Below are 16,559 nucleotides of genomic sequence, written 5' to 3'. Positions count from 1 at the left end.
TATTTCTGATGCGAAAAGTCCATCTCCACATGAGCCCACTACTAGACTGTCTGGAGGCCAAGAGTCAATACCCAGGCATTTGGAAAGACAAGATCACACTTTATCTCAAACAGAAGCAATCCCTCAAGTGGTGGTGTCAACCGAAAAATCTCCTACAAAGGATGCCTTTTCATCAGGATGTTCCCTCTCAAACAATAGTGACCAATGCTTTCTGTTAGGTTAGGGAGCACACACGGATCACATTCAAACTAAGGGACTGTGGTCTGCGAAGAAAATTACTTACCATATCAACCTTCTGTAACTAAGAGCTGTCCATTTGGCCCTGAAGTCTTTCATACCATCCTTCAAGATAGAATCACTCCTTGTAAAGGCAGACAACAGAACAATGTACTTTCTGAACAAGCAAGGAGGAATAAAGTCCAGAGCCTAATCAATGGAAGCCCAAACAAAGTCCAGAGCTTTATCACTGGAAGCCCAAACAATATGGAATTGGTTGCTAGTCAGAAACATGAGGTTCACTGCACCCCATTTGATGGGTGTCCAGAATATATAAGCAGACTCCCTAAGCAGGATTTTTCAAAAATCATGAGTGGGTGCTAAATTACGCCATTGTTCACAACATCTTCTGCACCTGGGGTTTTCCTCACATATATGTATTTGCATCTACAGAAAAAAACCGCCCAAACCTAGCCCAAAGGGTTACCATCCAGGGACATTGTTAAATACCCTATGGATCGACTAGTCCAACAAATTTCTCTACGCTTTTCCTCCGATACTTCTGAATCCATCAGTAATCATCTACCCCTGATTCCATCAGTAATCATCGAACTGTCTTACTCCAAGGCCTGAATGATATTGATAGCTCTGGAGTGGCCATGATAATGATGGATCAAAGACCTACTCCACATGGGAAGAAGATGTGGCCTAACAGATAGGGCGGTCGACCTCGAAGTTGGGCAACTGGGTTCCAGTCTCGGCAGGGATGTTCAATCATCCTGTGATTCTGGGCAAATCTCCCTGTGCCTAACAAACAAAAAAAAATTAATGTGTCCATATGTAACACAACTGGTGCTCATGTAAAGTGCTCTGATACCTTCGGGTCTAGTTTGCACTATATATAAAAAAAACTCCACATGTCGGAAAGTCCACACATGAGGCTGCTTTGTAGACCGGATCTCATGAAATTCGAAGGCCAGATGAACCATCTGAATCTCTCCTCTGAGTTTATCAGCATGGCTCCTTAAGGCGTGCAGTATGGACATTTGAATTTACCTCAAGAATGCATGAACATTCTAAAAGAAGTTATAGGTCCATCAAGGCCTACACCTTACTCTTTTAAATGAAAGAGATTCTGGTGTTCTGATAAGAACATTAATCCAACAACATGCCAAGAAGAATCTCTACTCCCAGACTTACTTCATTTGGCCATTTCTAGGATACAATTCTCGTCTGTTAAGGTCCTTTTGGCAGCTATTACAGCCTCCAGAATATGTCCTTCACAAAGCTATTTTTTCTTACTCAGTTATTAAAGACTTCTCAGAGGGTAGCAAAAAGGTTTTTCCTCCACTAAGCCATCCTTCCCCTCCTTCACCCAATTTCAAACCTAATCATAAAACCTCATTACAACACGATTCTTGGAAAACGGCTTTCCTAGGTGCCATTGCATCAACAAGTAGAGTTTGTGTCATTCAAGCTTTATGTTCTGATAAACCATATACAATATTTCATAGCAATACGTTGGTTATTAGAACTCATCAAAATTATTGCCTAAAGTTGTTTTGGATGTTCACATTAATCAAACCATTGTGAGAAGTTTCTTAAAATATTATCTAGATAAAACAAAAGATATACGTAAGACAGATCAATTGTTTATAAATTATGGTTGTGTATGTAAAGGTTAGTGTCTTTCCTTTTAAAAAGGTTTATGAATGATATTGATAAGAAAACATTACTCAACTCTTGGACATTTTTCTTATTTTAGTTATGATATTTGGAACCTTTCTAAATAAACATTAAAGTAATTGGCCAATATAGACTTCTTTATAGGCTGAAAAATATTTTTTTTAACAAAATCATGTCCTAATCTTGGCCTTCCTGAAGAAAGTCGAACGTCTATACTTAAGAAGATGTATTTTAAAGAAGTGCTCCAACATGGGCGGGACTACTCAGTGCTTATGATTTCAATAGAAATTCCCCTGAGGTACAACTAGGATTACAGTTAATAAGAAAGCATTCCTTCTTATACATCCTTGTAATGCTCCTGTCCTTTTTTTGTCACACAGGTTATCTTGTGGTCCCGGCTGGAGGAGGGGGCACATTCCTTGGAGGATTCATTATAAATAAGATGAAACTTCATTGTTCCGGAATCATCAAATTCAGTTTATTGTGTGCACTGATCAGTCTAATGGCTATGTTTGTATTCCTCATTCACTGCCCAAACATGCCTGTGGCTGGCATTACAGCGCCTTACGGCGGAAGGTAAGCATTATTGTGTTGTTCAAAGGTTGTTCTTGATGTTAGATTGCCCTGATGGGATCCATTCCATTTAATTCAGCCGCAGGGGGACTGCAGAGATTCTATGGGAAATACAATCACTGTTTGTTTGGCCCAGACACCACTTCTTTTTAAGACAAAAATAGTGTAACACTGCTACCTTGAAAACTTGGCCTGTTGAATTTATTTATTTATTTATTTGAACTTATAAGGCGCACAGCTACCCGCAGTGGGTTTCCCGGCGCCAAGGGATAGACTGGAGAAGAAAAACTACAAGGCTTCAAAAGAGCAGGACAACTAAAAAGACTGTTCTGAGGTATTATTGCTGGAAAAGCCAAGTTTTTAAACCCTTGCGAAACCTGACAAGATCAGTTTCCAACTTCAGCCCAACAGGCAGAGCATTCCAAGATTTGGTGGCCAGGTGAGAGAATGAGTGGCCGCCCATCTTCACCAGCCTAAATCTAGGAATTGTCAGCCCTGCCCTTTTCCAGAGCTGTTCAACACCTAAGGGCTTGCAAGTATCTCCTCAATTTGTGAAGACTTTCTGCAGAGCAGGCAAAACAGACATCCCTCTCCAAATTACCTGGGGACAATCGGTGCAGTCTGGAGGCTATGCAGACCTGCCGGAGACCATAAGAGGTTAAATATTTCTCCATGGATCCCCCCTTAGTTCTGAGAAGTCATAAAACACAACAATAATGTACCTGCAGATTTTTATTCCACATTATTCTCGTATAGCATAAATGGCAAGTAATTATTGTAATAATAATGTGGGCAAAATGCATAACAGTGTATAATAAATGTAGCCCGATATAATTCATATATAAAAAAAGAGAGAGACCCCTTGTGTTAACCAAGGGAATAGGGTATTATTAGAAAGTAAAGATCAAGTAATCCCTTGGATTATACCACAAACCAGTGGCAAAAAAACTCCACTCACTTCGGAGTCATACCCTTAGGTAAGTAAAGTTCTCCAGCCTGTACAATAGATTCCCACAACCATTTTTACCGTATAAGTTCTGACACTCAAGATCTATCATAAAACCTCTTTTTATTTAAAAAAATCTTTTTTATCAATTTCCAATATTTTTCAAAAATCATCACACATATTATATATCACCAAATTCATATAAAACAATACAAGTTTAAAAACTACACATTACATGTGATACAATCATATAACAGATAACAAAACATAACATTTAAGGAGGGAGAGCGAGTTAGACAATACACTTTGGGGCATATTCACAACAACGCTCTTGTGTATATACCCCACAGTCATTTCATAAAACATATCCAATAGAGCAATTTAATACCTTGGCCTAGATACTCTATTTCTTTTTATATCTACAGATCAAATTATTTCCATGGATTATGTCAGAAGATGCGTCATCCTGTTTCGATGGCTTTTGTTAATGTTCCATCGTTTTCAAGACAACAAATTTGCAATGAACAAAGGTCTATACTAAAGGAATCTCTAGACGGTGGAATTATCACATGTACACAGAAGTCTGCTTTTTAATAAGAAGGTGTTTAAACAGGGGCTATATTACAAGGTTTTACAGAGAGACTTACAAATGTGTTGTCTTGGATAGTTATTAAATTGCTCCATTGGATATGTTTTATGAAATGAGAAAGTGTATTGTCTAACTCTCCCTCCCTCCTTATATGCTATGTTTTGTTATCTGCTATTTGATTGTATCACATGTAATGTGTGGTTTTTAAACTTGTATTGTTTTATATGAATTTGAGGATATATATAAAATGTGTGATGATTTTTGAAAAATATTGTAAAGTGATAAAAAGTTTTTTTTTATAAAAAGAGGTTTTATGATAAATCTTGAGTGTCAGAACTTAAACAGTAAAAACAGTTGTGGGAGTCTATTGTACAGGCTGGAGTACTTTACTTACCTAAGGGTATGACTCAGAAGTGAGTGGAGTTGTGTGCCACTGGTTTGTGGTATAATCCAAGGGATTACTGGTTCTTTACTTACGCCCTATAGCATTAGAAATGTAACCAAGCCTTCCTACTGCTTCATTAGCTGTCTACCGCAAGCACATCTTGTACCTTGTTAGCAGTCCAAGTCCACGATGTCTCATCAAAATGTCTCTCTAAACGCAAATTCCCCTCTCTCCTTCACTAATCAAAATAGCCTTTGTACACTGTTAAAAGCAATTACAATATGTGCTAACAGACATATGAGAAGAGAAAATGCTTGTTTCTCATTATGTTTTGTGATAGCAGGACCATAGAATTGCACACATTTAACGCACAATGGGCCAGATGTTGGTGAATTCAATTTAGGGAGTCCTTAATAGGGATTTTTACTTAATCGCTATTAAGGACTCACAAAATTGAATGTAGGTAGGAATCGCAAAAATAGTTGCTATTTCTTAATATTCTTTAATTGCGAATCGCAAATTGAGATTCGCAATCAATGAATACCATCCCATTCATTCCTATAGGCCTAGAGGACCATAGGAATGAATAGGATTTGTGCCCGCAATTTGCGAGTAACAAGAGGTACTCGCAAATTGCGGGCGTAATTTCAATGGTGCAAGGGTTCCAAAAGAACACCCTGTGGCACCCCTGAAATGTGCATGTGTGCACATGTGGCGCACATACATGCCCTAAGGGCATGTATGTGTGCCACATGGCACTCTGTAAAAAGCCAAAAAGTGCTTTTTGAAATGAAATCGCAAAATACCACCAACTTGAAGATAGTGGTATTTTGCAATTCCTTAAGGCAAAATTGCAATTTGCTATGCCTACCAGCATAGCATTTAGGGAATTGCAAATTGCGATTCTCTAAATGCTTGCGAAAAATCAGGAATCCCAATTTTTGCGATTCCTTATTTTGCGTGCGTGTATTTGCCTACCTACATTGCTCACAGCTAAATTGCGATCACAAATGCAGAAATTCTGCAACTTTCAGTGTTTGCAATCTCTATTTGGCTTCCTACATCTGGCCCAATATTTGCAATGAGACTTTCCTAAGCCTATAATGCTTACTACTAAGAAAAGCATAAAGGACAATAAAAATGCGTACACATGTTTTGTGTACTGCTGCCTTCTAGTTTTTGGCCCAGATGTTTGCAACTTTTTTTAAGTCGAGGTAGTCAGAGTCACAAGACCTGTGACTCAATTCTTGATCCACAATGCACCAGCACACTGGCTTCACGTCAGCTTGTTTTCTTCTGCCATCAGGCTCAGACAATTGGGAAGGCTGCCCTGGGATCGTCGTGATAAAACACAGATTCTTTCTTCTCAGTTCCAGCAGTTCACCCTTCGACTGTGATGAAAACAACCTTATTGCGGGAATTTAGCCCTCTGTGATTCTGGGACTTTGGATTTTATGGTCACCAGCCTTTACGCCTAGACGTACCATAGCTTCAAGATGCCATTGTCGACTAGTCATTAGTGCTCCCTGTAGCGTCCTGGAGGATGCACCTAAGGGTATGCAAATTACTCCCTTCCAGTTCTGCCCTAGGTGTAACACGAAATACCCCTGAAGCTATGTTCACGAGGTCTGCATCCTCTGCCTCTCTGAAGATCATGAGGAAACTTCCTTCAAAATCTGCCTCTCTGCAAATAAACCTTAAATGCAGGAGGTGAAGGAGGTGGGCCCATCACAGAATGCAAATACAGGCGTCTTTGGAGACAGCTGACATTTCTGGAGCAGAAAATATGCCAGGTGTGGAGGAAGAGGAAGCAAGTCCCTCCCGCATTCTGGTGGGTCAAGCAGAGGAGAGCCTGGAGGCTGTATTTTCCGAGGCCCTGGCATTGAGAAGAAGGTTGAGTTCCACGATCCAGTGGTGCAACACAAGCCAGCCTTGGGGACTAAGACCAAGTCAACACCACACACCTCTACAGCGCCTCAAGATCAATATTGAACCCCAAAACACAGATCAATGGCGAGAGAGCATAAACCCTGCTGGAGTCAGGCATCAAGCCCCAAGTCAAGCCAGAAATGGACCGAAACTTCAGGTTCTGTCTCTCCAACTGAGACACCCTAGACTCAAGAGGCTTGGTCAGTGTCTGTGAAGACCCGATCAAAGGGCACCAATCTGCACTGTGCTTCCATGCCGTCTCGGCACTGAGAAACTGAAAAGGCACACTCTGTGCTGAAAGCACTACCACATTGGCCCGGGGCTCCGAAAAGGAGCTGAAATCCAAAACTACCTCAGCAACCAGGATCAAGGCCAGCACCAAAGCTCCCCTCAATGCTGAGGTAGGACACCACATGAGCTACCAGTATTTTTTCCTCAACCAGACTCTGTGGCAGAATGTGCGCTTCAAACATTAGATGTAAAAATAGCAACAATATATTACATCGAAAGAACTAAATATTTTCAAAAAACAAAACAACTCTTCGTTGCTTTTTCACCACCACATAAAGGCAATCCCATATCAAAATCAGGTATTGCACGTTGGATCGTTAAATGCATACAAATGTGCTATATTAAAGCTAAACGCACATTGACAGTTAGTTCCCCCTAGGGCGCACGCTATTCCCAAACTAGGGGCGTCTATGGAATTCTTAGGGAACATACCCTTAGATGACATCTGCAAAGCAGCAACATGGTCTATGCCACAAGCATTCACAAAGCACTACTGTGCTGATGTGTTAGCCAAACAACAAGCTAGTGTGGGTCAGGCCATTTTAAGAATAATATATCAAACAACTGCAACAGGCACAGGTCAGCCACCACTTGGGAGATAACTGCTGTATATTCTATGCTAAAGCATATGGTCTACAGCTCATATGCCTCTAACGGAGAATGCTAGTTACCCACCATGCATCTGTTCTTGGCATATAGAGCTGTAGAGTCATGTGTGCCCACCAGCCTCCCCAGGTACCTTTGTCTGTTGCAGTATCATCTTACTTAGATACAAGATACATGGACATCTCTTTTACTCTTGCTGACTTCATCATCACCCTTACGGCAAAACAATCTGGGATGGAGCTGCCCATGCGTACTATCAACGTAAAGAGGAGTCACCTACCTTGTGACTGCAAAGACTTCTTCGAACAAAAACAAAGTGCAAACATCCGGACCCAACACCAGATGGCGATCTATGCTAAAGCATATGACTCTACAGCTCTATATGCCAAGAACAGATGCATACTGAATAAGTAGCATTTTCCTTTCAGTTCTTAAGTACTTTTTTTCCTCAAGATTCGCATGTTGAACACGGCCCGCTACAGTGGAGCTCCACGCCTCCACGTAGCACCTGTGCACCTGGCTTCCTCACCCCTCCCCCTTCCCTGAATGAGGCTGATGGCGGCGGCAGCTAGTGGACGCATTTCAGGAGCGTTTTGATGGTTCTGCTTGCTCTGTGCTCTGGCTCTCTAAGGCGGCAGCTTTACGGCCCTTGCTGCGGAATCGGCCTCGGTATTTGGAGCATTTGTTTGGCTGGCGGAAGGTGAGCTTTTTCTCTCACTCCTGACACCCGACTTCGTGAGTGTTGTAACGGCAGCTGGGAACTGGGAAGCTGCAAAAGCCACTGGAGTTAACGGTTCTCGGCTACGGCCTTGTCATCTTCGGAGCCCTGCTGCTGAGACACAGTGGGGAGAGTTGGAGATTACCACGGATGGCAGATGGACAGAGCGGATGAATGGACAACGGATTGAGTGTTCTTGCTGCTCTTGCTACTTAACGCTGATTTTCAAGTGTTAGGATCAGCAAAACTTCGAGAGTAAATCACCCTACACTTAACGAAAAAACGTTTTCTGTGACGAATTTTAGAGCTTCAAGCTGCAAAATTACAAAGGCGGTAAGTGAGGCTTCGAAGTGTACTTTTGAACTACAGTACCCAGAAATCCTGGCTTGTTTTTTTTAGTCAGGTGCCTTTAGACTTACACTGGTAGCTGATAATTCCAGAGTGAGCTATTTGGACTACAGTACAATTTCCCACTCCCCCACTGTATATTTAGGAAGGAGAAGAAGGGGAAAGCTCATAAGATGGGTAAACTCACTAACGCTAGGAATAAAGCCAAAGCACGGAGACAAGCGAAAGAAGCTGCAGCAAAAGCTGTCGATCAAGAGAACGATAAGGAGGGGTCCTCCCTTGTGAGCTCTGGCGATGATGAGGGGGATTCACCTATAAACTTGTCTAATTTAACCAGTCCAAACGACCATACGATATTAGTCGAGTCTGCAGATGGGGGTGCAGAAAGGAAGCTCGATAGTTTGGCAGTTGCCCCAGCAGTTGTCCCAGCAGAGCAATTATTAGTCTCAAAGACTCCAAGGCAATTCCCCCTGTTTGAGAAAAATCTTGCATTGACCTCAGTGCCTAAATCAGCTCCGCTAGAGGTTTCGTCCAAGTCTTCGACCATCGGGCCTCGTGTATCAGAGGTATCAAGCCATTCTCTGGAAATGTCTACTGTTGCTGACGCCGTTACGGGCTTGGCTACAAATAAGACTAGTATTAAGACTACCAATATAATATTAGAGACTGATCTGGGCTCTCCCTCTATACATGAGGTAAAAAGTCTTCCCCTGCGCTGCCATCAAGACGTTCCGGGCAATATTGTACCTTCCTTGGATGGGTTGAGTAACACCTGCCCTCCGGGTCCTTCAGACCTTCTTAGCCCAGCTCTGAGTATGGACACTGAGACTTTGGGTGAGCACCAGATGACAGTCAAGGATATGCTCAATCTGATTCTTGATGAAATACGTGAAATGAAAAGGTTTCAAAGGGAGGAACTGAGTGCTATACATCAGCGATTGGATAAGATCGAGGATTCTGTGTCTTCTTTTCCTACTCGTCTTCAAGAGGCAGAGAGCAGAATATCCTCTTTGGAAGACAACATGACTGGGGTCACAAAAAATGTTCAAATTGCTTTTAAAACTTCCAAAGCACTGGAGATGAAATTGGACGAGTTAGAGAATTATAATCGAAGGTCTAACCTTAGAATAGTGGGGGTTCCAGAGGGGATGGAGGGATCCAATATGATAAACTGGGTCACTACCTTCCTGCAACAGAGGGTGGTACCTGAGTTTAAAGGCGATTTAACGATTACTCGTGCTCACAGGGTCCCTGCGCAGCCGTTTCCTAGTTCTACGCTCCCCCGCACTATTCTCCTAAATTTTTCTGATGTTAGAGTTAAGGAAACAATCTTGTCCAAAGCTATCCAACAAAGACAGTTCTTACTCGATGGAACTAATAAATGCAGGATATTTTCGGACATGTCCGCTGCAGCTGCCCGGAGGCGAAAAGAATTTGTGAAACTACTACAACTTTTTAAGGCTAAGGGGGCTCAAGCGCAGATAGCACAACAGTCAAAGCTAAAAGTTTTAGTCAAAGGGAAATTCTACATGCTCTCCGATGTTGAAGAGGCACAGGAGTTGCTAAAGGGAATATCGCCGACCGAAAAGTGCCACAAGAGCTAATGCCATTATTGCCTATAATTTTTTATTTTTTGAAATTCTTCTTTGCCCTGGGAGGGGAGGTGGGATGGAGTGGGGATATAGGTTCACAGATGGGCTAGGGGGTGTACAACATAACACCCTAGGGTAGTGGGTATGGAGCTGTGGCTAGCGTGGGGTAGTGAGGTGGGAGTAGTGCCACAGGTGGGGTGGGGGTTTGGTGCACAAAAAACGAAGTCTTGGATGTTTTTAGTCAATGATATGCGCAATACTATGAACGCTAGGAATTTTGAACTGATGCATTGGAAAGTATATGTTGTTTATAAAAAAGTTTAGAATATTGTTTAGAAGGTGGACCTCTAAGGGCCCTGTAATGTTTCGTTTGCAGCTCTATATGCTTTTTTAGTATGGGTCTGAAAATTATCTCTCTCAATGTAAATGGACTAAATAATAGGAAAAAAATGCGTGCAATAGAATTATGGGCCAAATCTGAACAACCAGACGTGATTCTGCTACAAGAGACCCATATCCAAATGTCAAAAATTGAGGAGTTTTCCATGCTCAAAGCCTGGTCGTCTTATCGAGGATTCTCCTCATTTTCGGAGTCAAAGAGGGGCGTGGCGCTCTTTTTTAGTAAGAAGTTAAATGTCCAGATTGTCCACACAGAACAAGGGGGATTAGGCCGTTGGTGTTGGGCTACATGTGTTATTCCAAATAGAGTAAGCCCTGTGACTTTGGTTAGTTTTTATGCCCCAGTAGAGGATAGATCAGACATCTACGAGGAATTGTTTCAATCTCTTTTAATGGTTAAAGGTGAGATCATTATAGGTGGGGATTTCAACATAACCATGAATGCAAAATTGGACTCCTCTAGTCACTTGAAGAAACAATTCAAACCTAAATCCTTGAGATCAATTAATAATAATATGTCTTTATTTGATCTCGTTGACCCCTGGCGTACTCAGAATCCTTCTAAAAAAGAATTCACCTGCTGGTCTGGCAGGTATAAATCCTCTTCTCGGATTGATTTTTTTCTCATTTCACGTCAAATAAAATTCCTTAGGCAAACGATGCTCCATAATGGTTTCTCGGACCACGCAATGATAATTTTGGAACTGGCATTTGTTGATAAGGTTAGACCTTCAAAACACTGGATGTTTAACAAAAAATACTTGAGCGACGATACATGGGTGGTAGGTATTAAAAATGAGATCTCGGAGTTCATCATTCGTAATATGGGAACTGCTCCTCTTAACTGTGTGTGGGATTCTCTTAAGGCCTATATTCGGGGATTAGTGATTGGAAGAGACGCTGCAGACTCTTTAGCAGCCAAAAATAAGAATAAATCTCTGCAGCAAAAAATTCAGGCCTTGACTGTTCTTAGGCAACAAAACTCAGCTAGTATTATTCAGGAACAATTAAATAAGGCAAAAAGAGAACTTTGCCAACATTTCTATTCCCTTAGTGAAGAGATATTTTTTAAGAGTTCGCAAAAGATATACGAGGAGAGTAATTTTACCGGCAAATTCCTGGCGTGGCAGGCCAGAGAGCAAACCGCTTCTAATCTCATTCATTCCTTAAAGTCTCCGGGTACCCTAATAGATACATCTGTTCCTGAAGAAATCGGAGAGATAATGGTTGCACACTATAGTAAGATCTATAATACTCAATCCACTATAGATCGGCAAAAGTTATTAAATTATCTGGCTAAAATTTCCCTGCCTGTTCTTTCTCCTTTAGAACAATTTACTATGGTTAATCCATTTACAAGAGAAGAAGTAGAGCGTGTTGTGCAAGATCTACCAATAGGTAAGGCATGTGGGCCTGATGGGCTTCCAACAGAATTTTTTAAGATTTTTTTCAGCTCCTTTGCTGAACTCTTTGTACAGTTAGTAAACTTTATGTTGGATGGTGGCTCAGTCCCTGATTCTTTCCGGGAAGGAACCGTAGTTAGCTTTCTAAAAAAGGGCAAGCCGCCTAATGATCCAAATTCATACAGACCTATTACGTTATTGAACACGGATTATAAAATCATCACTAAATTATTATCTATTCGTTTCAATTCCCTTTCTTCAGATTTGATTCATACAGATCAAAACGGCTTTATTGCCGGCCGACAATTATTATCTAACACTCACTTTTTAATTGAGGCTTTAGATTATTTTGAAACACGACGGGTTCCTGCGTTAGTTTTACTATTTGACGCTGAAAAAGCTTTTGATTTGGTGGTTTGGGAAACACTTTTTATTATTTTAGATCACTTTGGGATTCCAGTAGCTATTATAAATTTGATTCAGAACCTTTACTCAAAGGCTCAAGCCAATATTATTATTAACGCAGAGTCAGTGGGCCTGGTGCCGGTTAAACGCGGTACCAGACAAGGATGCCCGCTCTCTCCCGTTTTATTTGCATTTTTTATTGAACCCTTAGCAACTGCAATTAGGAAATCTGCTTATATTCTTCCCCCTATTACCTCGATGCCTAAAATTAAATTATACGCAGACGATATAATTTTGTTAATTAAACCTGAATTGCAATGCCAAACTTATGCTCTGCAAATATTTGAAGAGTTTGAAGCTTTTGGCGGATATCGTATCAATAAAAAAAAAACTGAAATCCTGGTTTGTGGTGGTTCCGATCCTGAACTCCATCCTGATCTAAGACTTTGTATTAATAATAAACCGAAAAGATATTTAGGGGTTCTTTTCTCTTCTTCTGTCTCAGACCTTTACAGGCTAAATTTTGTGCCCCTTCTTCATAGAGTACGTTCAATGTTGGAAAGATGGAACCCTCTACCATTATCTATTTTAGGACGGGTGGCACTAATTAAAATGTCAGTTCTTCCTTTATTTAATTTTCTGTTCGCAACCATTTCCTGCTTTTTACCCGGATCGTTTTTCGCTAAAACAGAATCTTTGTTCTCATCTTTTATTTGGGCCAAAAAGACCCCACGAATAGCTTTAAATACATTATATGAGGATAAGGAGCAAGGAGGGCTTGCTCTTCCAAATCTGAAAGATTATTACAATGCGTATTTAGCCCAATTCCTAGCGAGATTTAAAGACAGTAACCAGAAACTCTTTATCAACTTTTTTTTTAATTTAATTAGCCGAGAGACCCAGATTCCCTCTCCTCTTCAAATATTTAAATCACCCAAACTGGTTCGTTACAAGGTCTTAAACTGGTTTTTCAAGAAGCGTTCTGCAATGCTTAAAAGATATTCCCTCCCTTTTCTTAATCTAACTTCCTCTTTATATAGCGCATTTTCTTTTTTAGGGACGGATATAAGTTTGGAAATAGTAGAAAATTGGTATAAGACAGTGTTTACAATGTTAAAAAACTTTATGAAAGACGGAGCCTGGATTACCCCTTCAGATATGGCTCCTCTGGTTCAAGGCAACTTTTTAATGTTGGGTTCATATAAACTGATTTACAGTGTATTGCGTCAACTGGATCCTACACTTCTTTCTCCTCCTGTCCAGCTATTTAGTGAACTGTTTATTTTTATACATGAGAAGAAACCAGGGGAGTGGAAACGCTCTTTAACACAGAATAAGGCCCCGGATCTTTATCTTAAAGCAGTTCATAAATGGCAAGGGCAGGAAAATTTAGCATTAACTTCTACTGCGTGGCAGAAAATTAATAGACTGAACTTCTCTGTACTAAGAGGCGCTAATTGGCGCAGAATGCTGTTTTTTAGTAAGTGGCTCCTGTATTATACCCCGGCGATTGTATCTAAAATGTATCCCAATAGCTCATCTAACTGCTTCCGATGTTTGAATTATAATCCCGCCAATTGGTCTCATGTTATTGCTTTCTGTCCCAAAATAGCATCCTTTTGGGAGGATATCTTTGCATTTCTTCAAAATCAACAGAAAATTATGATTTCACAGAATGTTAAATTGATTTTGTTTGGCTTTGATTTAGAGCTGATGTTAACTGGGCAACTAGTCAAACTATTGTATATAGCTATGGCCGTGGCTAGATCATTATTACTTCAGAACTGGCGTTCACATTATTGCCCTACGGTACAAGAATGGCGCCATAAAATGGAGAGAGTTAGAAAATGTGAACAAAGTTATGCTCAAAGAATTGGGGTGGTTCGGAAATTTGAGAAAATCTGGGAATCGTATTTTGTTTAACGAATATTGGGAATGTTACGGAATGTATTTTTATTTATATTCTCTATCGAATACGTTTGGTTCCGAACTCATTCGGCATATGTTAGTATATTTCTGTGTTGTGGTGCATCCAAGACTTCAATAAAAAAAAAAAAAAAAAAAAAGAAAAGCGAATCCTTGAGACGCATCTCCTTGAATAGTAAATGCATTAATTCAATGTATCCGCCTCCTGAGAAAAAGCCACGAACTAGAAACTTAAGAATGAAGCTATTTTAGGTTATATGAAGTACTCAGAAGAGGTGGGTGAAAAACTGTTTGGAAGAAGAAGCACAGACTTGCTCATAGGTATCAATGGAAAGATCATTGGGTGTTCAGTGGGAATGAAGGAAAGTTACTCTCGCCAACAGAGTACTGCGGACCTGGGTGGACCAGGGGGTTCCTGACTCGGTGGTTCGCCTCCAACTATATCCCACATCATCACTCGAGAGATGCTGCACTACAAGCGGGAGGATCACTGCCTGCCTGCTAACATTCATTAGTTATCTTATAATATGGCATTTGTATGTAGCTTACTACAATTTGGATGCGGCACCAGCACTTTGAGTGACAATTTCATTTCATTCACTGTAAAATGTGTAGCTAGTCTGTTTCTCTTTCAAAGTGCTCTACAAATGCGCTCCGTCCAAGTTCGTGGTTTATAAAAATAAAAAAAGTTAAGCTAGGTCAAAGATTATAGCTGGGATGGTAGTAGTGTTCTTTTTCAAGATGATTCTTAGAACCAATTACAAAAAGAGAAAGTTTAATTAAAAATACATACTATTTTCAACTGAACTGGGTTTAATCAACCAGATGACTTTAAATTCTACATTTCAACGTGTGCTATGACTTTTTCCTTGAGATAATTTTTTGAAAAAATGTCTCTGAAAATGAAATTCTCTATAATGTATTGATATTAAATTACGAAGATCCATGTCGAGTAAAATGTACTGCAAAAAAAAAGATTCGCATGTTATTTTGCATGCGTTGGAATGCTAATATGAATAGTAGATTTCTGTACACACAATAAAGATATGTGTGTTCAGAATTATTGCAGCAGAATAAAGGGGAGAGCAATGAGTCTTGCTTTACCTCATCCAGTGGGGAACAAGCCTGTTAATTTCTTATGGGACATTAAACTAAGTCGTTTTCCTTGAAGTAGTGAGAGCGCTAAGCAGCAATGAATGTACCCTATATTTTTGCTATATAATTGATGAAAAATAAATTCAACTTGATAGGGAAACAGAAATAATGAACAAAACATGCACATTCGTCCAATTGATCAAATAGTCTTACTTGTTCTTTTGTATTGTATTCTTTTTTGTGACCATGTATTTAAGTAGACCTCAAAGACTGGGTATAAATATTTTTCAAAATCTTGATAGAAATACAATGCACTATTAACGTTCAGCATCTGCATTAGGGAAGCATTCTGGTTTCTACTCATTTGAAAGGTCATACATAAGGATGAGTTAGTTCATTGTGATTAAGCATGGGCGGAAAATCCGTTACGCTCGCAGATTTTGCGGATTTTCGGTAAATTCGCAATCCGCGAGATTCGCGAATTTCCCGCAAAATCCGCAAATTCGCACGCAGCGGATTTTTTTCTTTGCGGTGTAAGTCCGCAATTGCGAACATGTACGTGCGGCGGGCAGCAACAATCTCGCACTTGCGAAATTACAAAAATTGCAATTCCGCACAAGAAATCTACTAGCAAACAGCATAGACCTTCTGAAAATGATTATTTTTATCAGAATAACTCCTCAGGTTGACATTTGCTTGCACTTTTTTAGATTTGAGGCCTTTTGATTTTCTTTGGATAACTTTTGGATTAGAAATCAACTTTCTCATATAAGCTTGGTGGGGCATTAAAGTTGCTGTAATGCTGCTCTGCAGAAAAACGAGTTTTGCAAAAGTGAAAGCAGGTTCAAAAGTTCAAACTCATCATTAGTAACCGTTCCCTGTAGTGCTTCCTGACAAGGGCCCCTCCAGAGTACAGTTGCTAGTTGCAACAATTGTATGACCCAGCTCTGACCCTCACAGCAGGCTCATAGAATAGCTACAAGTAGGCCACAAAGGTCCTGGAAAAAAAAGTGCACTGCAACAGAAAGCAAATTACAGATAAGGATGCAGGTGCCAGACTGGAATTTTAAAACAGTGACACATTAATAAATCAACCCCAAATGAATTCATGTCAGTTGAAGCAGGCAGGTGTGCTTGCTTTCCCCCCCCCCCATAATCTACAGTGATGATGAACCAGAGGGTGGCATAAGGCATTGAGAAGTGTGGCTCACTGGTTAGAGCAGGCAGACCCTGAAGCAGAGGTCAGACCCAGGACCAGGGTTTGATTCCCGACGCGGCAGGGTGTTGAGCTCAAATGTCCACGGACTCGATAATTCTCGCTTCGGTGCCTGACCTAATCATGGGTTCACACTCTGCAACTCTGGGCATTAAGCTTGCTTAATCTCCACAACGGCCCCCCCGCGGCGGGATGCCTGGCTTTCACCTTGGGGATGCCCTGTAGGGGCTATCTCA

The 16,559-nt window shown here is 40.6% G+C and overlaps 1 protein-coding gene across 1 annotated transcript in view; it reads left to right on the top strand.

Moving 5' to 3' along the window:
* The window catches only part of LOC147706352 (solute carrier organic anion transporter family member 4A1-like), a 184,704-nt gene that overhangs the window by 94,174 nt on the left and 73,971 nt on the right, over positions 1-16,559 (top strand). The window contains exon 6 of the mRNA XM_086932844.1: positions 2,283-2,478. Within this exon, the coding sequence (XP_086788970.1) occupies positions 2,283-2,478 (196 nt within the window). The remainder of the gene's footprint in view (positions 1-2,282; positions 2,479-16,559) is intronic.

This window comes from Lissotriton vulgaris, chromosome 7, assembly GCF_964263255.1.
Source record: "Lissotriton vulgaris chromosome 7, aLisVul1.2, whole genome shotgun sequence".
NCBI classification, from domain to species: Eukaryota; Metazoa; Chordata; class Amphibia; order Caudata; family Salamandridae; genus Lissotriton; species Lissotriton vulgaris.
The sequence above is the reverse complement of the archived record's forward strand: the minus strand, read 5'-3'. Positions and strand labels throughout refer to the sequence as shown.